At 49.8% G+C, this 24,470-nt stretch overlaps 1 protein-coding gene across 7 annotated transcripts in view; it reads right to left on the bottom strand.

Annotated features, from left to right (window-relative positions):
- Positions 1 to 24,470, bottom strand: part of TSNARE1 (t-SNARE domain containing 1) — a 281,169-nt gene that overhangs the window by 166,195 nt on the left and 90,504 nt on the right. For all 7 annotated transcript variants that reach the window (XM_083144956.1, XM_083144957.1, XM_083144951.1 and 4 more), the window contains one exon: positions 1,498 to 1,588. In XM_083144956.1, coding sequence (XP_083001082.1) covers positions 1,498 to 1,588 — 91 coding nt within the window. The remainder of the gene's footprint in view (positions 1 to 1,497; positions 1,589 to 24,470) is intronic.

The raw sequence follows: 24,470 nt of genomic DNA, 5'->3' as shown, positions 1-24,470 counted from the left end.
CCATGAGCCCTCATACAATTTCACAGGGACTGGGCCGCCACCCCGGCCCTTCAAGGGACTGGGCCGCCACCCCGGCCCTTCAAGGGACTGGGCCGCCACACTCGGCCCTTCAAGGGACTGGCCGCCACCCCGGCCCTTCAAGGGACTGGGCCGCCACCCCGGCCCTTAAAGGGACTGGCCCGCCACACTCGGCCCTTCAAGGGACTGGGCCGCCACACTCGGCCCTTCAAGGGACTGGGCCGCCACACTCGGCCCTTCAAGGGACTGGGCCGCCACACTCGGCCCTTCAAGGGACTGGGCCGCCACACTCGGCCCTTCAAGGGACTGGGCCGCCACACTCGGCCCTTCAAGGGACTGGGCCGCCACACTCGGCCCTTCAAGGGACTGGGCCGCCACACTCGGCCCTTCAAGGGACTGGGCCGCCACACTCGGCCCTTCAAGGGACTGGGCCGCCACACTCGGCCCTTCAAGGGACTGGGCCGCCACACTCGGCCCTTCAAGGGACTGGGCCGCCACACTCGGCCCTTCAAGGGACTGGGCCGCCACACTCGGCCCTTCAAGGGACTGGGCCGCCACACTCGGCCCTTCAAGGGACTGGGCCGCCACACTCGGCCCTTCAAGGGACTGGGCCGCCACACTCGGCCCTTCAAGGGACTGGGCCGCCACACTCGGCCCTTCAAGGGACTGGGCCGTCACACGGCCCTACAAGGGACTGGGTCGCCACCCCGGCCCTTCAATGGACTGGGCCGCAACACTCGGCCCTTCAAGGGACTGGGCCGCAACACTCTGCCCTTCAAGGGACTGGGCCACAACACTCGGCCCTTCAAAGGACTGGGCCGCCACACTCGGCCCTTCAAAGGACTGGGCCGCCACACTCGGCCCTTCAAGGGACTGGGCCGCCACACTCGGCCCTTCAAGGGACTGGGCCGCCACACTCGGCCCTTCAAGGGACTGGGCCGCCACACTCGGCCCTTCAAGGGACTGGGCCGCCACACTCGGCCCTTCAAGGGACTGGGCCGCCACACGGCCCTACAAGGGACTGGGCCGCCACACGGCCCTACAAGGGACTGGGTCGCCACCCCGGCCCTTCAATGGACTGGGCCGCAACACTCGGCCCTTCAAGGGACTGGGCCGCAACACTCGGCCCTTCAAGGGACTGGGCCGCAACAATCGGCCCTTCAAGGGACTGGGCCGCAACACTCGGCCCTTCAAGGGACTGGAATCCATACGATCATCTAGAACTTCTATTTAAAAGACGAGAGCCTTATCAAAGGTGGCACAGTAATTAGTGTTCCTGGCTCGCTGTATTGGGGGGAATGGGGAGTTTATGGGTTCAAAAACCCATAAAACGCCACTTATGGCAGGAATGCTCTCGTTCCGGACACAGGGCCCCAACATGTGGTGTACCAGTTCCTGACTGCCCACAGACCACCCCCCATCCCCCACGTGACGGTAACACCTTCTGTCTGCACGGCATTAGAAGAGAGCTACACTCACCCGAGAGGACCCTCTCACGATCTCAGACAGCTGCAGTACAGATTTGGTGCTAGAAGTTATGGTGTTATTGGTCTCCTGCTGTGTGAAATGCCTGGAAAACAGAGAGATCTGTGTAAATCATGGGGCTTCATACTGCTGATTACATTTATTCCAGGAGGAAGCACACGGTACATACAGAAGTATTCCATGTGGGATTCCAGTGTCTGTAGCAGAAACCCATAGGACTAGATCCATGTAAGCGATTCCACTATTGTGTAATACATACACTGGGATAACATCAGTATCATCATCGCAGCCCGTCACAGACGCGCACACTGCCGCCTCGCAAACCATTATCCGGGACACAGAACAGTTAACATTTCAGATCCTAGCTAAATGGTAACATAAATTGAAATATAAAAAAAGTGATTGCGCTCGTCACGCCGTCGGCAGCATCTGTTATGAAATATATTTATTCATAATGTTTACCATCATAATTTGTGGTGGCACTTGTAATTATGCAATCATGACCTGATTTGGGAGATTATAGTTACTGGGAAGAAATGTTCTTTGCAAAGTAGTCTTAATTTAAAATGTTTTGCTTTGCGAGAGCAACAATTGCTAGTCTGAGCTTCACTTTACATTCCTATATAGTGGGAGGAGCAGGTTCCCCAGCAGCACAAAGGATGTCAGGAGATGAGTAATGGGTTAGTGAGGACAGGGGCAGTGATATGATGTGAGGAGGGGATTGGAGGCAGCAGGAAGCCACAGACTGGGGGTTATAAAGTGGGAGGAGCAGGTTCCCCAGCAGCACAAAGGATGTCAGGAGATGAGTAATGGGTTAGTGAGGACGGGGGCAGTGACATGATGTAAGGAGGGGAATGGAGGCAGCAGGAAGCCACAGACTGGGGGTTATAAAGTGGGAGGAGCAGGGTCCCCAGCAGTACAGAGTATATCAGGAGATGAGTGATGTGTCAGTGAGGACAGGGCGGCATGTGACAGGGGCAGTGACATGATGTAAGGAGGGGAATGGAGGCAGCAGGAAGCCACAGACTGAGAGTTATATAGTGGGAGGAGCAGGGTCCCAGCAGCACAGAGTATATCAGGAGATGAGTGATGTGTCAGTGAGGACAGGGCTGCATGTGACAGGGGCAGTGACATGATGTGTGGAGGGGAATGGAGGCAGCAGGAAGCCACAGACTGGGGGTTATAAAGTGGGAGGAGCAGGGTCCCCAGCAGTACAGAGTATATCAGGAGATGAGTGATGTGTCAGTGAGGACAGGGCTGCATGTGACAGGGGCAGTGACATGATGTGAGGAGGGGAATGGAGGCAGCAGGAAGCCATGGACTGTTATATAGAGGAGGGAGCAAGGTCCACCAAGTAGCACAAAGAATATCAGCTGACCCTTTTATTCATTAAATAGTACACAATAAAATAAATTAAATACTTAAATGGAATTAGATCATTGAACATACTCCTACATTATGACACTCAGTGACATGAGAACCAGAAGAGGAACCTCTGGTCTGATTTAGCTTTATATACGTGAAATAAGTGATCGTTTCGGTTGGAGCAGGAAAGCGATCATCAGGTAATATTCCCCAGCGTGACACAATGTGTAAATCTCAATGAGTTATTAAATAAAGAGGAGATTGTGGCTTCCGCATCTTACAAGTGACATAGAAAGCCCCAAGGGTGCAGCTCTCTGTAAATTACTAGCATTGAATCATAGGAACTTTGCTGGTGAAATGTGACAACCCCCAACAGACAATAAAGGGTCGTTCAGCTGTAGTAATGGGCACATACTGCGGGTATACAGTAAGATGGGACATTAAGCTCAGGGTCTCTTGGTAGAGTTTACATTGAAGTATAACTATGTCATTTTGGTTCTGCCGAGCCTAGATCCTGATTCCCAGGACAACTCCATGATTCAACAGAAAACCCCACAGGATTCCATACACCAATGGTTAATGAACACCTGTAATGCTCTGCGAGATAAAGATGGACCTGCTCGTTCTATTAAAGACTTAAACGTGTTCTATATTTAACCAGGATACAACACGGGAGGTTGAGTAGCGATGCTGCAGTTTCCTGGGAAACCCACTTTATTCAGATGACTGTGAGTAACCCAACAATGTAATGTGACAGAACATCGCAATACACACGCGTAGCACAGGAGAGTGTGTCGCGGAGCTTCACATTTGTGACCTGTAACAAGTCATGTAATAATGAACGATGTGCTCGTTATCGCTCGTTACTAGTGCTCTAACCAATCAGCTCCTGTTCTGTTAGAGATGGTTTAAAAAAAGGGGGGGGGGGGAATGACAATGGAGCTAATTGGCTGGAGACCATTTGAGGTTGGTAACGGGTGATAACAGCATAGGACTAGTTATTATATTATTAGATGTGTTTAGTGAACTAGAGTTAGAGTCTAGTACTATGCAGCTGTTTTTGAACGACAGCCAAAATTGGGCTGCGTGTAGACGACAGAAGCCCTCGTTAACCATACGTTTTTGCGTACACACTGGCCAATATTTTGAACGATACAAAGATTCAGTGTATAAATACACAAATGAAGTGGTCCCTCCACCGGCGCACACCAAGTAGAGAAATAATACGTCCCTACTGGAAAAGTTGCGTTCCTCTTCTCCGCCTCCGAATCGGGGATATGCTTCTCGGAATTTTCCCCTTAGCTTTGGGTATTGCGTTTGAAAATTTTAACAATTAAAAATACTACACTATATTTTGGAATTTTTGTGCCTTTTATTCCTGTTCGCTACCTACGGTTTTAATACCGATGATATTGTTGACAATATTGCCCAGTGTGTACGCACCTTTAGTCTGTAGCTACCACACAACACAGCTTTTACATAGAAACATAGAATTTGAGGGCAGATAAGAACCCCTTGCAGTCTGCACACGTATTGTACATGCACACACAAAAGGTGCGTATACACTGAGTGATTCAAGGCTCCGCGGGAGCGCACATTGTTTGGCATTTGTAGCAACACGGTTTAAAAATCAAAACGCCACGCAGGGTGTGTGCATCTTTACACAATAAGGTCCCTTTTGTCCAGAGCCAATTTACCTACAAATATATTTTAAGATTGAGAAAGGAAACTGGAGCACCCGTAGGAAACCCACACAAGCATGGGGAGAATGCACAAACTCCACACACAGATGACAGTTTAGGGAAATGTATTTTTGCCCATCGTGCAATGCTGTCTAACAAAATCTAGAAAATATAATAAAATGACAAAGTTCTACAGGTAGTAAAATAAAAATTAACCATTCGGTATAGAAATGCTTCTGCTGTCTAATTACAGAGTCTGATTACACCGTGCCAAGGAAAATTGGCACCCCAGTATGCCTGACCTGGTGCCATCAATGGTCACAGGCGTGCGATGTACCCCAGTATAGGACCGCGTACACGGATGAGAGCGTTTTGCTGGAACTGGAAATACTCATTATTGGGAAATGTTCAAAGCCATAAACAACTATTGCGAGATACAGGGTAGCCAAAATGATCCCCAAAATGCTGCTTACGATGTGCTTCATCGGAGAAGCCTCATTAAAAAGAAATAAGAGGAGGAATTTCACATTGTTCAGCAACTTCCTTTCATTTAATAAACAAGAGTTGAAAGACATTTCATTATTGTAATTATTAGTACACCCTGGGTGACTTCCCCTTGTAGTCTACACAAGTTAATTACAGAGGAGAAGAGTGAGGAGCAGCGGTGGGCTCTCGGCGGTGGCGTTAAATAGTGCGGACAGCCGACATTGACTTATGCCGTGATATTATCTCCGAACAGTAAATATTTATAGGCCTCTTGGTTTCACCAGATGAGTGCAGTGCGCAGTAAATGTCTCCCACGTGGCGCAGAATTGCAGATGTATGTAGGACAGATCATTTACACTGCACATACACGACACGCTGCATCCGCTCTGTACAATCTGGGTAAGAACAAGTGCTGGACATAGGTCACAATGAATCCGATTGCTGCAATGGCTTATGGCAGTGTGCAGTGCATAACTCCTGGGCACAGAAAGCTGTTGTGGCAGTCACAGCGTCCCAGCAGATGTTTCCCGTCTGTCTCAACAAATTAAAAAGGACTCTCAAAGGGGATGATTGACGCACCCATCAGATGACACAGTGAAATCATCGCCTCCCGCTAATAAGAGGATTGTTCCTGACAAACCGTCCATCCCGCAGCCGCTCAATCACAGACGTGATACAAGTTATTAGCGCGGCGGGGGTCTAAACCCAAGATGAGGAAATTATAGGGCGCGAGGAAGGCCGGGGGTATGCATTATAACTGGCCCCGCAGGGAGGATTAATTATAGCACGTGTAAGTGACATCACACCATGTTACCGCTAATGTACATGTAATGTGATACAGATGGATGCATACATGTATGGCATATATGAAATTTAGTCATTTTCCTTTAACGTATTCTCTGCAAGGGACGGCGAGTGCAGCGTAATTGGGAGGCACACTGACTAAGCCCTGTATAATAAGACTCCTGATTCTCCGTCATCTGCCTGGGGCAGTGTTAGCAACTAGAGCTGTTCCCACAGCCTCCTGGTGGTGGCGCTGTGCACTTTCTTATCCCAAGTGGAGAGTGAATGAGAGTTATAATGGCAATGTGGTATAGTCACTGCTGCAGTATGCGTGCCCCCCCCCCCCTCCCTCTTTATCTGTAGCTGCAGAATTTGCATGTAAAGGTTGTACAGGTTTCTTTCTGCCAGTGACTGTAGATGTCTGTAGCGCAGGTTCATCCTTCACTGCATAGAGTAGGAAGACTCAGGGTAAAAGGGACTTTATCATTACAGGCTGAGCACAGAAAGCTCAGAGACTACAGCAGGAGCACAAGTGTGAGACAGTCTGTGACACTGTATCCCAGGTGTGAGACCGTCTGTGACACTATCCCAGGTGTGAGACAGTCTGTGACACTGTATCCCAGGTGTGAGACCGTCTGTGACACTATCCCAGGTGTGAGACCGTCTCTGACACTGTATCACAAGTGTGAGACCGTCTGTGGCAAGTGTGAGACCGTCTGTGGCACTGTATCCCAAGTGTGAGACTGTCTGTGCCACTGTATCCCAAGTGTGAGACCGTCTGTGCCACTGTATCACAAGTGTGAGACCGTCTATGCCACTGTATCACAAGTGTGAAACCATCTGCAACACAGGAGACTTGTTACACTGTATCACAAGTGTGAGACCGCCTGCAGCACAGGACACTTGTTACACTGTATCACAGGTGTGAGACCGTCTGCGACACAGGACACTTGTTACACTGTATCACAAGTGTGAGACCGCCTGCGGCACAGGACACTTGTTACACTGTATCACAGGTGTGAGACCGTCTGCGACACAGGACACTTGTTACACTGTATCACAAGTGTGAGACCATCTGCGGCACAGGAGACTTGTTACACTGTATCACAAGTGTGAGACCGTCTGTGACACAGGACACTTGTTACACTGTATCACAAGTGTGAGACCGCCTGCAGCACAGGACACTTGTTACACTGTATCACAAGTGTGAGACCATCTGCGGCACAGGAGACTTGTTACACTGTATCACAAGTGTGAGACCGTCTGTGACACAGGACACTTGTTACACTGTATCACAAGTGTGAGACCGCCTGCGGCACAGGACACTTGTTACACTGTATCACAGGTGTGAGACCATCTGCAGCACAGGACACTTGTTACACTGTATCACAAGTGTGAGACCGCCTGCGGCACAGGACACTTGTTACACTGTATCACAAGTGTGAGACCGTCTGCAACACAGGACACTTGTTACACTGTATCACAAGTGTGAGACCATCTGCGGCACAGGAGACTTGTTACACTGTATCACAAGTGTGAGACCGCCTGCAGCACAGGACACTTGTTACACTGTATCACAGGTGTGAGACCGTCTGCGACACAGGACACTTGTTACACTGTATCACAAGTGTGAGACCGCCTGCGGCACAGGACACTTGTTACACTGTATCACAAGTGTGAGACCGTCTGCAACACAGGACACTTGTTACACTGTATCACAAGTGTGAGACCATCTGCGGCACAGGAGACTTGTTACACTGTATCACAAGTGTGAGACCATCTGCGGCACAGGAGACTTGTTACACTGTATCACAGGTGTGAGACCGTCTGTGACACAGGACACTTGTTACACTGTATCACAAGTGTGAGACCATCTGGAACACAGGAGACACACTGTATCCTCTCTCCTGGCAGACCAGTAGGTACAAGGCATAGACATTGCACTGATTGAGCCGGATCACCAGTACATATCCGCATCATGCTGCCAGCTGACACATCCCCACTAGCTGCACTGTGTAACAGAATAGACAGCGTATTGTGAAGATGTCTCACAGCAGTAAATCCAGTATTTCCTCTGCAGACAGACGAGTGATCGATGGCAGCAGCTCAGTGTGTCAGGGCCATTGACATCGTATCAATAATCAATCAATGCGCAGGATGTAGAGCTATCCGGGACTTGTATCAGCAGCGAGGCAGCAGTCATCCTGTACCGCAGTAGGTGTCAGTCATGTCCCACCTGGTTACACCCCGACACCCTATTTCCTGCATTTGTATCACTAAACATCTGTAATGGTAATTGCTCTTCGTTAAAACATTCACTCTCTGCTATATAGGTATAAAATAATAATACACAGTATACCAATAAGAAGTGAAGTGAAAAGAAGCGTGCCGGAGACACTCTGAGAACAGCAGCGAATCATAGTGATCCTTACAGTTTGCATCTTATTTACATACACCAGAAACCATTACCGTAAGGGGGGTGACGCCATGGTGCGAGTGAGCCTATGTCACAATCAGTAAGTGACAAGTTACAAAATGTCAACTGTGTCTATGGTCGACATTCACATATTGACCTTTTAACCCAGTTGACGATACACAGTCCGCCTTTCACCTGTGCATCTTTTGTTCCGTTGATGACCGTACGAGGCCATCATCTATAAGTGCACATCTATTATACCGCACCGTAATTGCACATAGACATGTCTCACATATTGCACGTTCTGCTTTCTGTTCCTAGGACACCGCGTTCCCCATGTGTTTTATCACCTGGATGCCTAGCCCCACTATTACATACGTTTATAGGATGGGGTCTGATGGTCTACGCTGCCCCCTATACTGTGGTACAGCCACAGGCCCAGGAGCGTCTCCATCCCACAAGCGCACGGATTACAGCACGGGGGCAGGATGTGTAGGTATAACCACGGCTGACACTCACGAGGCAGCCCAGCCAGGATGCATGTGGTTATCATTCAGTAGCACAGGCCAGTCTCATTGTACGGGTGCTGTACTCGCCTCCCAGCCAGAGGAAGCACATGGGGAATGGAAGGGATTTGCAGGGTTGTGTAGGGTACAGATAAGGAGGAGAGGAGAGATAAGCAGGGGGAAGCTAAATGACAGGCCTGCTGGCTGCAGGACTGCTGTGTAAGCACATGTTTTTCTGCACTGCTGGCTTTTGAATAGATTTACCAGAAAATTGATTTATTTTCTAATTTTACTAGTAAAAAAGGTGCATATAGTGGTGCAGCAATGGCACAACATTAATCATTCTGCGTAACATCTACATAAAGATGTAGAACGGCAATAATGGAGCTGTAAGAGGCTTGGGGATGGGCTATATAAGTGCAATCCTCTTATGTATACAATTTACAGACCGTGGATTATAGCAGATAAACACATTTATGGTATAGTACAGAGCTGTGCACATCTCCGCAGCTTAACACTTTATCCCCAGCACCCAGGAACCCGCCCGGGAGAGGTGCGCATAATGGGCCACAGTCTCTAAGCTTCAAAAGTGATAAAATGGAGAGTGATAAACAGCCAGCCAATCAGATCCTGACTGACATTTTTCAAACACAGTGTGTGACATGGCAGGTAGGAGCTGATTGGCTGGCTGCTTATAACTCTCCCTTTTATCACTTTTGTAGCTCAGAGAATCTGGCCCAGTATCACATGCCCGGGACCAGCCGGACTATGGGTCAATAGGCATTTTTCACAATAGCCGTTTTTCAAAATTTATTTTTCTTCTTAATTTTCTTTTTAAACTCTTTCATACTTTTCAAATTCACGTGGACTACGATTGGAAATAGTAAAGTGTGTCGAGCGCAGTGGTACAGTAATCTGGGAATTGTGTGCTCAGGTGTCAAGACCCCAAAAACACATGAAAAACTAACCAACCTTTCCTGTGTCGACGCTATGATCCATACCCCCGGGAACAGGATATGGGTCATGGGGTCAACATTAAGGCCGATGGTCAACAGGCCATACTGTAGGTCAACACATGAAAAAGTTCAACAGGATCAAAAGGTCGACACAAGCAATGGGTTGACATGAAAAGGGACAACATGAGTTTTTCACGTTTTTTGGTATCCATGTCAAGATACGTCAACATGGACACCGTACAAGTGTACCGCATTTTGGTATAGAATTGCAAAAAAAAAAAAACATGAGGCCACAATCATATCCACCCCTGATCACCAGCTGGTCAGGAGATCACAGCCTCCCCAGCCACCATCTGGTCAGAAGCATTCAGTTAGGAGACCAAAGCCACTCCTGGTCACCTTCTGGTCTGGAGTATGTAGTCAGAAGACCACAGCCACTCCTGGTCACCCACTGGTCAGGAGACCACAGCCACTCCTCGTCACCTTCTGGTCTGGAGTATGGAGTCAGGAGACCACAGCCACTTCTGGTCACCTTCTGGTCTGGAGTATGCAGTCAGGAGACCACGGCCACTTCTGGTCACCTCCTGGTCAGAAGCAGTCAGTCAGGAGACCACAGCCACTCCTGGTCACCTTCTGGTCAGAAGCATTCAGTTATCAGAAGCATTCATTTAGGAGACCACAGCCACTCCTGGTCACCTACTGGTCTGGAATATGAAGTCAGGAGACCACAGCCACTCCTGGTCAGAAGCATTCAGTCAGGAGACCACAGCCACTCCTGGTCACCTTCTGGTCAGAAGCATTCAGTTAGGAGACTACAGCCACTCCTGGTCACCTTCTGGTCAGAAGCATTCAGTTAGGAGACCATATCCACTCCTGGTCAGAAGCATTCAGTTGGGAGAGCATAGCCACTCCAGGTCACCTTCTGGTCAGAAGCATTCAGTTAGGAGACCATATCCACTCCTGGTCACCTCCTGGTCAGAAGCATTCAGTTGGGAGAGCATAGCCACTCCAGGTCACCTTCTGGTCAGAAGCATTCAGTTAGGAGACCACAGCCACTCCAGGTCACCTTCTGGTCAGAAGCATTCAGTTAGGAGACCAAAGCCACTCCTGGTCACCATTTGGTCAGAAGCAGTCAGTCAGGAGACCACAGCCACACCTGGTCACCATCTGGTCAGGAGTCTGTAGGACCATTAAACAGCACCAATAAGAACCATATTTCATGTTGTGTCACACAACACCTGGGCAAGACGACAATACGGCCGCCATGCAGCTCCAAAATATCTGTGTGTTGACTTAATCTCTTAATCTTAGCCCAAATCGCCATATTTTTCTCCTGCTTAGTCAATATTGTTTAGCAGAGATTGCTTAGCCTAGATAGACTGTGCAGACAAGGCAATTTTGACTAGATCATAGACTATCATTACTTCATACAAAATCGCTTAGTCAAAATCTCTCAAAATTGCTTAGTCAAAATTGTCCATTAGCCAATATCTCACCGTTTGTACTGGACCTTACATGGGCTACATCTGAAGACACAAAAGATGCCTTCAGGCATTAGAAACAGCTGTCCAACTTTATGAAAGCGCATGGCATTTACCTAAAAGCTGCAAACAGTGTAACTCACTTGGGGGCGACCTATCTGGAGGAGCACCGGCACACAGCATAACTCACTTGGGGCGACCTATCTCTGGTGGAGCAACGGCATACAGCTTAACTCACTTGGAGCGACCTATCTCTGGTGGAGCACCGGCAAACAGCATAACTCACTTGGAGCGACCTATCTCTGGTGGAGCACCGGCAAACAGCATAACTCACTTGGGGCGACCGATCTCTGCTGGAGCACCAGCATACAGTGTAACTCACTTGGGACGACCTATCTCTGGTGGCGCACCAGCATACAGTGTAACTCACGTGAGGCGACCTATCTCTGCTGGAGCACCAGCATACAGTGTAACTCACGTGAGGCGACCTATCTCTGCTGGAGCACCAGCATACAGTGTAACTCACGTGAGGCGACCTATCTGGTGGAGCATCGGCAAACAGCATAATAATAATAATAACTGAACATGGTTTGTTCCTGAGCCCATACGGACAGAGACTGCTTTGGCAAGCACACACTAAGGGATTCTGGTCTCTGACAAAATGCATGTACAATGATTAGTAAGTCCATCAATTGCTATGGACAGAGGAGATGGTTTCAGTTGCCAGAGGTTCCATTAACAAGATGTAAGCACAGAAAGCAGTCTGGGAGAAGCGCCTGATCACCTCCCGCTTACCTACTGCTGCTCCCCATTCAAGAACACAATCACCTCATAAAGCAGCCGCCAGATCTATTTATATCCTTTTAATAAGCGTATAAAAAGCTAGCTTAATTTCCAAATCGCCTGCAATCAGGCCCACGGCGACCCGAATCTTCCCATAAACCTCCTCCCGCGCCCTCCAGGATATTAGATCTCTGGCAAGCACGTCCACATTAGGACTGTCCCTGGTCATTTAGGAGCAACAATACCATCAAAGGCGAACCATAGCCCATTGTATTTGGGCTGCCTTCTCCCCAGCCCACTGGTTGCAGGATGCACACGGGAAGCACAGATCCTGGGAGGGGGGGGGGGGCTGGAGGACAGTGCAGAACACTGAGAGTAGTAATTACTCTACAAGATGCTGCAGGGACATTCCTGATCACTCATCCGCTTTTAATACAGAGCACAAATATGCAGCAACTACTGCTTAGCAAAGGGTGGTCTATGTACTAATGAAAAGCGCCGGGGGAAAATACAAAGACAAAAATAATTGTACAATTCCTGTAAATACCAATGATAAATGCCTTACTGTAGGGCCTTAAGCAATCTGTGGACTACAAGCTCCAGCTGGCCCTTCCCATCCTTCGCCTTGTTAGAATGTATATGCTGATAATCTGTAACTTGCAATAACAGAAGACAGGATGTACCTCAGCCTTGTCCTATAAAAGACACATTATTGTGTGCGCTCTAATTAGACTCAATTAGTACAATAGTGAGAAGGTGAAAGCTGCGGGTCAAGCCAGACAGCGGTCCAGTACATAGGAAATGACGGGGATAATTAAGGTTCCTATGGCCTGAGGCGTGTGTGTGTTCTGGGTGCTGATGCAGACTGAACCACAGGCAATATCTGCCATCAGTCTCCTGAGCAGATGCAGCATCCAGCCCTGGACTTCAGGTGAAACGGAACCTCACCCACACACTGCCCGGGCCATTGCTAGATGGGAGCGTGTACATTACTGTGTGCTAACTGCATTTATCCAGACGTCGTGCTATCAATCCGTATCTTGCCTCACAGCTTAATGTGTGACTACCAATTCCCCTATCATGACAGATGTGATAACATTTGACAGTGATGACTTATTATCTACTACTTCAATGGTAGAGATTAGTCTGTAATACAGTATAATGCATTTTAGGCTCAGATCCGCTCTGTGCGGTCTCAATACATTACTGGCAGGAAGAATAAGGTATATAACCGTCCAGAAATGAAGCGGAAATCCAATCCTCTGATGAGCTGTATAACTGGTATAGAAGGTGTGGGACCAGATCATCATGACCCAATGCGAGAACGTCCTTACTGGGGTGCCGGACGACTCACCGACAGTCGACTGCTCCCTCATGGGGGTCCACAGCCCCCATAGAGAGAGAATAAAATAGGTGGCGAGCGCAGCAAGCCACTGTGCCCACAGCATGGCGAGCCCGCAAGGGGCTTCGTTGCGCTCCCCCCGCTGTGCAGTCGGGATTCCGACGTTGGGCTAGTGACTGTCGGAATCCCAACTGTTGGTGTGTTATACCACACCCCCTTACTGATGTCTGTAAGGAACAATGTGGCTGTCTGAAGACCCATACACACTAAGCCAATGGTTCCCAAACTGTGCCCCATGGCTCCCTGTGGTGCCCCAGGTTGGTGGTCCAGAAGCAATTCTAATTGTTTATGGTCAACGACATAGGAAAAATCAGTGCTTGTGGCTTTATAAAATACGTAGGTAAACAGAAGTGAATCATGTTCCTCGCCACAGAACTGGATAAAATGTAATCACAACTCATTTAATGTAATATTATTTTCTAAAATTCTCAGTAACAAACTTTTGGGTGCCGTGAAAAATAGTCAGAGACTGTAGGGAGCTGCGATTCAAAACGTTTGGGAACCACTGCACTGAGGCATAGGACAAACAATATCGCAAATTTTGGCCCATCTGAGCGATATCATTTGTAAATTTGTTAAGTGTGCGCGCTCAGTATGGTTAACGATGTTCCCATGGGTCGTGAATGATGTTCTTCGTTCATACAGTTTCATTTGGACTATAATGTCAATGACTCGTTAACTAGATCGTTCACAGGGAGTTCAAGGGAAATAGTTGACGATATGGTGTGTTGTGTAATGGGGATTAAGGGATTTTAGGGAGTATTTGTGCACGCAGGGACTATTATGTGCAAGATGACAATCTTGCGATGTAAAGCACTGCTTTGGCAATAAGAGAATGGACAGATTAATTAAAACTATAAAAAATGCCGGAACCAAAATAAAAAGGTGTTCTGTGTTCTACCCATTGTATGGATATTTTAATACGTTGAGAAGCGTCGGCGCACCTCACATATGTCATATTACCAGCTCTAAATGTTCAAATATAATATTTCATATCGCACAAGGGAAAGATGATATTTGGTTCGGAAAAGACCTAGAAGACCGAATTCGGCATCATACCACTGGCCTCCTAATGTGAGCATGATAATTATCCATTGCACATGTAAATAAGCCTGTAATATGCATGAGAACGCAGAGCTTCCACCCATGTGACCGCGGCTTGTGCTACGGACCGCGGGTTTCTGTCCCCTCGGAACTCCTCAGTGTACGCCGGGCTGTGCAGGGCAGCATGTGGCTTTACAGACAGATGGGAGTATTTTAAGCTATACAATCTGTGACCAAAAGTGTGAAAGAAATCAGACGGCGAAGGTGCAAAAAGCATTTGATTTGAAGCCTTTATATTGTAACGTGGGAGGGGGGATAATAGAGGCTGAAATAATGTATTTTTAAACTGGTAAATGTGCTGTGTAGCAATCATGTGTCAAGTGGAACATTTCCCTGCCACCGCCTAAGTAGCCGTCAGGCGTGTGAAGGGATTTGTGCCCGCATTGCCCTGTCCGTCAAACAGAAGTGCGCCTGCAGAGTGGGAGTGCGGCTGGGGGAGAGTCTCCTGACCTCGTCCGCTCAGCGCTGCGCCCCAGGCCGCACACGTGGAACAGTCAGCTGCCTTTAATGTTACAATTCTAATAAAAGGACTGTCATTACTGTGCAAACATTTTTATTGAGTAACCATGACAACCCCATTCCTACACACTTCCCATTCTGTAGCAGAGAAGGGGGGATGCCATTACCCCCCCCCCCCCAGCAGGGATGTGGGAGTTCTCCGGGGTGAACACAGGGAAAGCTCAGGACTCGTACGTCAGTGACCCCGCTCCCTCTATTCCTCACCATGATCGCTGCTTTACCTACTCCTCATATAGCAGTGTACAGACAGCACTCGTACTGCGCTCATCCCAGCCTCTGCTCCAGCTTCCTACAGAAGGGTTGTGTAATCTAGGTCACCGAAAGCAAGTTGTGTTCTGCAAACTTACCAATATATCAGTGACACATAGCGGTGAGGAATGTGGTGACCACAAAGAGCTTTGAGCACACCAGGGGAAAAACAAAAGGTGCCACTCCTACCAAGGTGCCCCACGCACCAGCGTCTACGCAACAGGGTTGCCCCTCCCACCAATGTCCCTGCATCCCGGGTTACCCCTGCCGTTAGGGTCCCCGCAACCCGGGTCACCCCTGCCAAGGGTCCCCGCATTTATGGCTGTCCTTCCCACCAGGGTCCCCACATCCCGTGTACAACCTCCCACCACGATTCCCCAACCCCAGCTGTTCCTCCCAGTATTGTTATTCACAACTCCTACAGACCCACCCACCAGCATCCCCACAACCAGTGTAGCTCCACCCACCATTATCCCCACAACCCCTACTGCTCCTCTTGCCCCGTGCCACAGGAAGAACCCATTACTTGTACTAGTGAGATTGCACTCTAAAGGCCCCCTTACACTAGTCAGCCCCGATTTCCCCTGAGCTTCCCCGGCAGCTCCCCGGGGGAGCTTGATAAGATGTGGCACTTGATGTGCCATTTTTTACATGTGATAAATCAGATGCGATTTAGCACATGTAAAAATCCGGGGAGCTGCAGGGGAGCTACCGGTCCGTGGGAGCGGGAACCGGTCCGAGGAGGGGCGGGAGTGGCAGGATGGGAGTGGGGATCGGTCCGGGGGAGCGGCGCGAGATGTAGCGGCGGCGGGCAGGGACCCCGGCGCAGTGCAGAGCAGAGAGACCGGGGGCGCGGCGGGAGAATAGAAAGAAATTCTATTCAAAAGACTGGCGGCTGCTGATTCTCCCGCTCGCCGTGGGGACCGCAGAGCAGCGGGAGAATAGAAACCATCCTATTTAAAAGACTGGACCGCCGCTGATTGGCTGAGTTCCCAGCCAATCAGCAGCCGCCAGTCTTTTGAATAGGATTTTTTTCTATTCTCCCGCCGCGCCCCCAGTCTCTCTGCTCTGCGCCGCGGTCCCCGCTCCCTGCCTGCAGCTACATCTCGCGCCGCTGCCCCGGACCGGTCCCCACTCCCAGCCTGCTCCTGCCGGTCCCCACTCTCAGCCTGCTCCTGCCGGTCCCCACTCTCAGCCTGCTCCTGCCGGTCCCGCCTCCCCTCAGACCGGTCCCCGCTCCCCCGGACCGATCCCCACTCTCAGCCTGCTCCTGTCACTCCCCCAGACGGCTGCACATGATTTGTCTTATGTGCAGACCGTCCGACATCCGGATCTGATCTGATGCGCACGGGACTGCGCATCGGATCAGATGTCATACCGTACGCAATTTGGCCAATTTCACCCAATATCTTGGCCTAATCCTCCAGAATCGGGTGAAAACGGGGCTAAATCGCGTAGTGTATGGGGGCCTTAAGCCAGAGTGCAGCAATGACATCCATTACGGGCCGACAGCTGGTTGCCTGATAACAGTAACAGCAATGTATGGGTGTGGCTGCAGGAGATGCCTTATACTGTATGACACCCCCTTCATTTATAGACCAGATTCTCCATGTGAGGCTGGTTTGGTCCTTTCATGGACTAGGAGAACGATCGTAATAAACATGACAACAATACAGCGTTCATACGTGTAGTAAGGCCGCTATAGGTCATCACGGAGCGAAGGATGAATACGGTACAATGAATGACGTGACCCTGAACCAGGGGATAGACTGCATTGTACCCCAATGACAGGAAAGTTCCCGCAGCGGGGAAACAAATCATGTATTGTATAGTGAGATAATCTACAAGCGAGGAGTAAGCGGCAGTGACACACTGACAATGTACAGAGACTGAGTAACAGCAGCACGAAGAACATAAACATTATCACCACCATCAGCCGCACACATTATCACCACCATAAGCCGCACACATTATCACCACCATAAGCCGCACACATTATCACCACCATAAGCCGCACACATTATCACCACCATAAGCCGCACACATTATCACCACCATAAGCCGCACACATTATCACCACCATAAGCCGCACACATTATCACCACCATAAGCCGCACACATTATCACCACCATAAGCCGCACACATTATCACCACCATAAGCCGCACACATTATCACCACCATAAGCCGCACACATTATCACCACCATAAGCCGCACACATTGTCACCACCATAAGCCGCACACATTGTCACCACCATAAGCCGCACACATTGTCACCACCATAAGCCGCACACATTGTCACCACCATAAGCCGCACACATTGGGCCTTATTCTGGTTGGTGCGGCCGGGCCGTACGCGTACGTTCCGGGGTTTTTCATGATCTGCGCATGCGTACATTCGCCAATGCGCAGGCGCGAACACTCCACAACGCTTACGGACGGGTCTCTCCGTGCGAAAAAACCTGTACGCGAGAGTACGGGCATTGGGGGCGGCATAGGGGCGTGTTGAGGGGAGCGGCCGAAATAATGAGGGAAAATGGGCGTAAATATGGGTGTACACCAAAAATGAACGGTGCTACTACCGCACGATCGCCTAAAGCACCGTTCATTTCGGACACAAAACAGGCGCCCGCCAACCGCCAGCTCAGACCACCCCTACAGATACCGCATGCCTGCGTGCGCCTGGGTTTGCTAATTTACGCTGATTACTACTCAAACACATACACCTGAATGTAATAACCAATGCTGCAGTCTATTAACTCCAAACCATGATTTCACTGCCTGCAAGCCACACACACAGCACGCAAACACATTGGAAGCTTATGTTTCTATACTTCTCCACATTTAAAGGTTTGTTTAATTTAAGGTAAGAATCTTTTTAAGACCTGCTTATATATGCTAAGGAAGGTATTTGTTAAACAGTTAGACACATTCACTACGTGCTTTCATAGACTTTACACAGTAGCACACTCAATCTACACAAGTCGACATGTGTCAACGTGTTCACTCTAATACAAACATAGGTTTTGTATTTATGATACAATAACATAAACCACATCTAACACCTACAAAGTATGTTTCAGCAATGTTTTAAGCCCATGCCCACTATTTTGCACATTAATTAATTCAATCAATTAATTAATTTTCATAATTATAGTTGAAAGGCAAGATTTGCAGGTCCATATATGTGAAGGGTATGCCAGCGTACACGGACGTACGCTCACTCTCACGAGCGGTGACATAAGCTGAGTTTTCTATTGAAAACAATAGGGACCCGTCCGTGCAAGCTGGCGTACGCTCAGATAGCCGCAAGAAGTCGGTGGGAAGACGGACGAGAGACGTTCGTAAACGGTGGCGTACGCTCAATTGTACGCCAGTTGTCGGAGTGTAAGGGCTGGTCCGTCCGTGTACGTTGGCGTACGCTCAATTGTACGCCACTCCCCTTCGACGTTGTTTCTGCCCGTACGTATGCGGCTGATTTGTGGGTGGACTTAACCCCAACGGCCGCGTACGGATAGCGTACGTTAATAGCGAACGTACGCACGTTTGGCCGCTACGATCAGAATAACCTCCATTGTCACCACCATAAGCCGCACACATTATCACCACCATAAGCCGCACACATTATCACCACCATAAGCCGCACACATTATCACCACCATAAGCCGCACACATTATCACCACCATAAGCCGCACACATTGTCACCACCATAAGCCGCACGCATTATCGGCACTATAAGCCGCACACATTGTCACCACCATAAGCCGCACGCATTGTCACCACCATAAGCCGCACGCATTATCACCACCATAAGCCGCACGCATTATCACCACCATAAGCCGCACGCATTATCACCACCATAAGCCGCACGCATTATCACCACCATAAGCCGCACACATTATCGGCACTATAAGCCGCACACATTGTCACCACCATAAGCCGCACACATTGTCACCACCATAAGCCGCACACATTGTCACCACCATAAGCCGCACACATTATCACCACCATAAGCCGCACACATTATCACCACCATAAGCCGCACACATTATCACCACCATAAGCCGCACACAGTATCGCCACCATAAGCCGCACACATTATCACCACCATAAGCCGCACACAGTATCACCACCATAAGCCGCACACAGTATCACCACCATAAGCCGCACACATTATCACCACCATAAGCCGCACACAGTATCACCACCATAAGCCGCACACATTATCACCACCATAAGCCGCACACATTATCCTCACCATACCAGCTCATACCGCCGTACAGCAAGGACTGAGGGATTCTGTGTGGCCCACCGTACAGCAAGGACTTAGGGATTCTGTGTGGCCCGCCGTATAGCAAGGACTGAGGGAATCTGTGTGGCCATGTGTATGTTAAGGACTGAGGAATTCTCTGTGACTCGGCATACGGTAAGGACTGAGGAATTCTCTGTGGCTCGGCATACGGTAAGGACTGAGGAATTCTCTGTGGCTCAGCATATGGTAAGGACTGAGGAATTCTCTGTGACTCGGCATACGGTAAGGACTGAGGAATTCTCTGTGGTCCAGTGTATGGTAAGGACTGAGGAATTCTCTGTGGTCCAGTGTATGGTAAGGACTGAGGAATTCTCTGTGGACCAGTGTACGGTAAGGACTGAGGAATTCTCTGTGTACCAGTGTACGGTAAGGACTGAGGAATTCTCTGTGGACCAGTGTACGGTAAGGACTGAGGAATTCTCTGTGGTCCAGTGTACGGTAAGGACTGAGGAATTCTCTGTGGCTCGGCATACGGTAAGGACTGAGGAATTCTCTGTGGCTCAGCATATGGTAAGGACTGAGGAATTCTCTGTGGCTCGGCATACGGTAAGGACTGAGTAATTCTCTGTGGCTCGGCATACGGTAAGGACTGATGAATTCTCTGTGGCTCGGCATACGGTAAGGACTGATGAATTCTCTGTGGCTCGGCATACGGTAAGGACTGAGGAATTCTCTGTGGCTCGGCATACGGTAAGGACTGATGAATTCTCTGTGGCTCGGCATACGGTAAGGACTGATGAATTCTCTGTGGCTCGGCATACGGTAAGGACTGAGGAATTCTCTGTGGCTCGGCATACGGTAAGGACTGAGGAATTCTCTGTTGGTGACGCACTGCCTAGAGGTGATCTGCCCGGCAGCCATTTAGGAAGCCATGTAGCATGGAGCTGTTAATATTAAACCACTGATATTTGCTTAGTATTGACGCGTCAGTGATACGGAAGAGAATGACTGAGTTAATTAATGTATAATCCAGCGACTCAGCATTAAGACTGCCTGTTTATTTATAAAGCTTCAGTGCCCTGCGTAACAGGTATCGATCCAGGCACACTATACCACGGAGACACAGATGAAGCCGGTTTATCCTCAATGTCCGTAATGTGCTGGAGGTAGGGTGGTTTACAGACACCCAGAACGCTCACCAGTGCTAGTGTGATGGGTACAGGAAATAAACGGACGACGCTTGTGCTGGAGGTAGGGTGGTTTACAGACACCCAGAACGCTGACCAGTGCTAGTGTGATGGGTACAGGAAATAAACGGACGACGCTTGTGCTGGAGGTAGGGTGGTTTACAGACACCCAGAACGCTGACCAGTGCTAGTGTGATGGGTACGGGAAATAAACGGACAACGCTTGTGCTGGAGGTAGGGTGGTTTACAGATGCCCAGAACGCTCACCAGTGCTAGTGTGATGGGTACGGGAAATAAACGGACGACGCTTGTGCTGGAGGTAGGGTGGTTTACAGACGCCCAGAACGCTCACCAGTGCTAGTGTGATGGGTACGGGAAATAAACGGACGACGCTTGTGCTGGAGGTAGGGTGGTTTACAGACGCCCAGAACGCTCACCAGTGCTAGTGTGATGGGTACGGGAAATAAACGGACGACGCTTGTGCTGGAGGTAGGGTGGTTTACAGATGCCCAGAACGCTGACCAGTGCTAGTGTGATGGGTACGGGAAATAAATGGACGACGCTTGTGCTGGAAGTAGGGTGGTTTACAGACACCCAGAACGCTGACCAGTGCTAGTGTGATGGGTACGGGAAATAAACGGACGACGCTTGTGCTGGAGGTAGGGTGGTTTACAGACACCCAGGACGCTCACCAGTGCTAGTGTGATGGGTACAGGAAATAAATGGACGACGCTTGTGCTGGAGGTAGGGTGGTTTACAGACGCCCAGAACGCTGACCAGTGCTAGTGTGATGGGTACGGGAAATAAACGGACGACGCTTGTGCTGGAGGTAGGGTGGTTTACAGACACCCAGAACACTGACCAGTGCTAGTGTGATGGGTACAGGAAATAAACAGACGACGCTTGTGCTGGAGGTAGGGTGGTTTACAGACACCCAGAACGCTGACCAGTGCTAGTGTGATGGGTACGGGAAATAAACGGACGACGCTTGTGCTGGAGGTAGGGTGGTTTACAGACGCCCAGAACGCTCACCAGTGCTAGTGTGATGGGTACGGGAAATAAACGGACGACGCTTGTGCTGGAGGTAGGGTGGTTTACAGATGCCCAGAACGCTGACCAGTGCTAGTGTGATGGGTACGGGAAATAAATGGACGACGCTTGTGCTGGAAGTAGGGTGGTTTACAGACACCCAGAACGCTGACCAGTGCTAGTGTGATGGGTACGGGAAATAAACGGACGACGCTTGTGCTGGAGGTAGGGTGGTTTACAGACACCCAGGACGCTCACCAGTGCTAGTGTGATGGGTACAGGAAATAAATGGACGACGCTTGTGCTGGAGGTAGGGTGGTTTACAGACGCCCAGAACGCTGACCAGTGCTAGTGTGATGGGTACGGGAAATAAACGGACGACGCTTGTGCTGGAGGTAGGGTGGTTTACAGACACCCAGAACACTGACCAGTGCTAGTGTGATGGGTACAGGAAATAAACAGACGACGCTTGTGCTGGAGGTAGGGTGGTTTACAGACACCCAGAACGCTGACCAGTGCTAGTGTGATGGGTACGGGAAATAAACGGACGACGCTTGTGCTGGAGGTAGGGTGGTTTACAGACGCCCAGAACGCTCACCAGTGCTAGTGTGATGGGTACGGGAAATAAACGGACGACGCTTGTGCTGGAGGTAGGGTGGTTTACAGACGCCCAGAACGCTCACCAGTGCTAGTGTGATGGGTACGGGAAATAAACGGACGACGCTTGTGCTGGAGGTAGGGTGGTTTACAGATGCCCAGAACGCTGACCAGTGCTAGTGTGATGGGTACGGGAAATAAATGGACGACGCTTGTGCTGGAAGTAGGGTGGTTTACAGACACCCAGAACGCTGACCAGTGCTAGTGTGATGGGTACGGGAAATAAACGGACGACGCTTGTGCTGGAGGTAGGGTGGTTTACAGACGCCCAGGACGCTCACCAGTGCTAGTGTGATGGGTACAGGAAATAAATGGACGACGCTTGTGCTGGAGGTAGGGTGGTTTACAGACGCCCAGAACGCTGACCAGTGCTAGTGTGATGGGTACGGGAAATAAACGGACGACGCTTGTGCTGGAGGTAGGGTGGTTTACAGACACCCAGAACACTGACCAGTGCTAGTGTGATGGGTACAGGAAATAAACAGACGACGCTTGTGCTGGAGGTAGGGTGGTTTACAGACACCCAGAACGCTGACCAGTGCTAGTGTGATGGGTACGGGAAATAAACGGACGACGCTTGTGCTGGAGGTAGGGTGGTTTACAGATGCCCAGAACGCTGACCAGTGCTAGTGTGATGGGTACGGGAAATAAATGGACGACGCTTGTGCTGGAAGTAGGGTGGTTTACAGACACCCAGAACGCTGACCAGTGCTAGTGTGATGGGTACGGGAAATAAACGGACGACGCTTGTGCTGGAGGTAGGGTGGTTTACAGACACCCAGGACGCTCACCAGTGCTAGTGTGATGGGTACAGGAAATAAATGGACGACGCTTGTGCTGGAGGTAGGGTGGTTTACAGACGCCCAGAACGCTGACCAGTGCTAGTGTGATGGGTACGGGAAATAAACGGACGACGCTTGTGCTGGAGGTAGGGTGGTTTACAGACACCCAGAACGCTCACCAGTGCTAGTGTGATGGTACGGGAAATAAATGGACGACGCTTGTGCTGTAGGTAGGGGGGTTTACAGACACCCAGAACGCTGACCAGTGCTAGTGTGATGGGTACGGGAAATAAACGGACGACGCTTGTGCTGTAGGTAGGGGGGTTTACAGACACCCAGGACGCTCACCAGTGCTAGTGTGATGGGTACAGGAAATAAACAGACGACGCTCGTGCTGGAAGTAGGGTGGTTTACAGACACCCAGAACGCTCACCAGTGCTAGTGTGATGGGTACGGAAAATAAACGGACGACGCTTGTGCTGGAGGTAGGGTGGTTTACAGACACCCAGGACGCTCACCAGTGCTAGTGTGATGGGTACAGGAAATAAATGGACGACGCTTGTGCTGGAGGTAGGGTGGTTTACAGACGCCCAGAACGCTGACCAGTGCTAGTGTGATGGGTACGGGAAATAAACGGATGACGCTTGTGCTGGAAGTAGGGTGGTTTACAGACACCCAGAACGCTCACCAGTGCTAGTGTGATGGGTACGGGAAATAAACGGACGACGCTTGTGCTGAAGGTAGGGTGGTTTACAGACACCCAGAACGCTGACCAGTGCTAGTGTGATGGGTACGGGAAATAAATGGACGACGCTTGGGCTGGAGGTAGGGGGGTTTACAGACGCCCAGAACGCTCACCAGTGCTAGTGTGATGGGTACAGGAAATAAACGGACGACATTTGTGCTGGAATCAGATTATCCGCCGCAGGTAACGCCAGCAGCCCTAAAGCTACAACCAATCATGCTGCAGTGTAATAGTGGATCTGATCTGCGCCTCCCACATAAACAGAACAAATGTAACATTCTGGAATTTTTTAATCGGTGTAATCCAGCTTTAGGATGTAAGCCCCCGGTGTATGTACGGTATGGAGACACATGCAGGAATGTCACACGTGTATCACCTGGGCACAACCTTGCCGGTGAAGATGTAACACTGACAGTATCACACCTGCTCCTAGCAACTGTCATGCAAATTCAGCAATGTGTATGAAGAGCAGAGAAACCTATTTACACTGTGTGAGGACGACATCTGATGTACGTGAGCAAACTTCCTTAGGATTCCTATACACCGCTACTGGGACTGTCAGACCAAGCAATAAGCAACACA

The sequence above is a fragment of the Crinia signifera genome, chromosome 5, assembly GCF_055691185.1.
Source record: "Crinia signifera chromosome 5, ASM5569118v1, whole genome shotgun sequence".
Taxonomy (NCBI): domain Eukaryota; kingdom Metazoa; phylum Chordata; class Amphibia; order Anura; family Myobatrachidae; genus Crinia; species Crinia signifera.
This window is presented reverse-complemented; position numbering and strand designations above follow the sequence as displayed.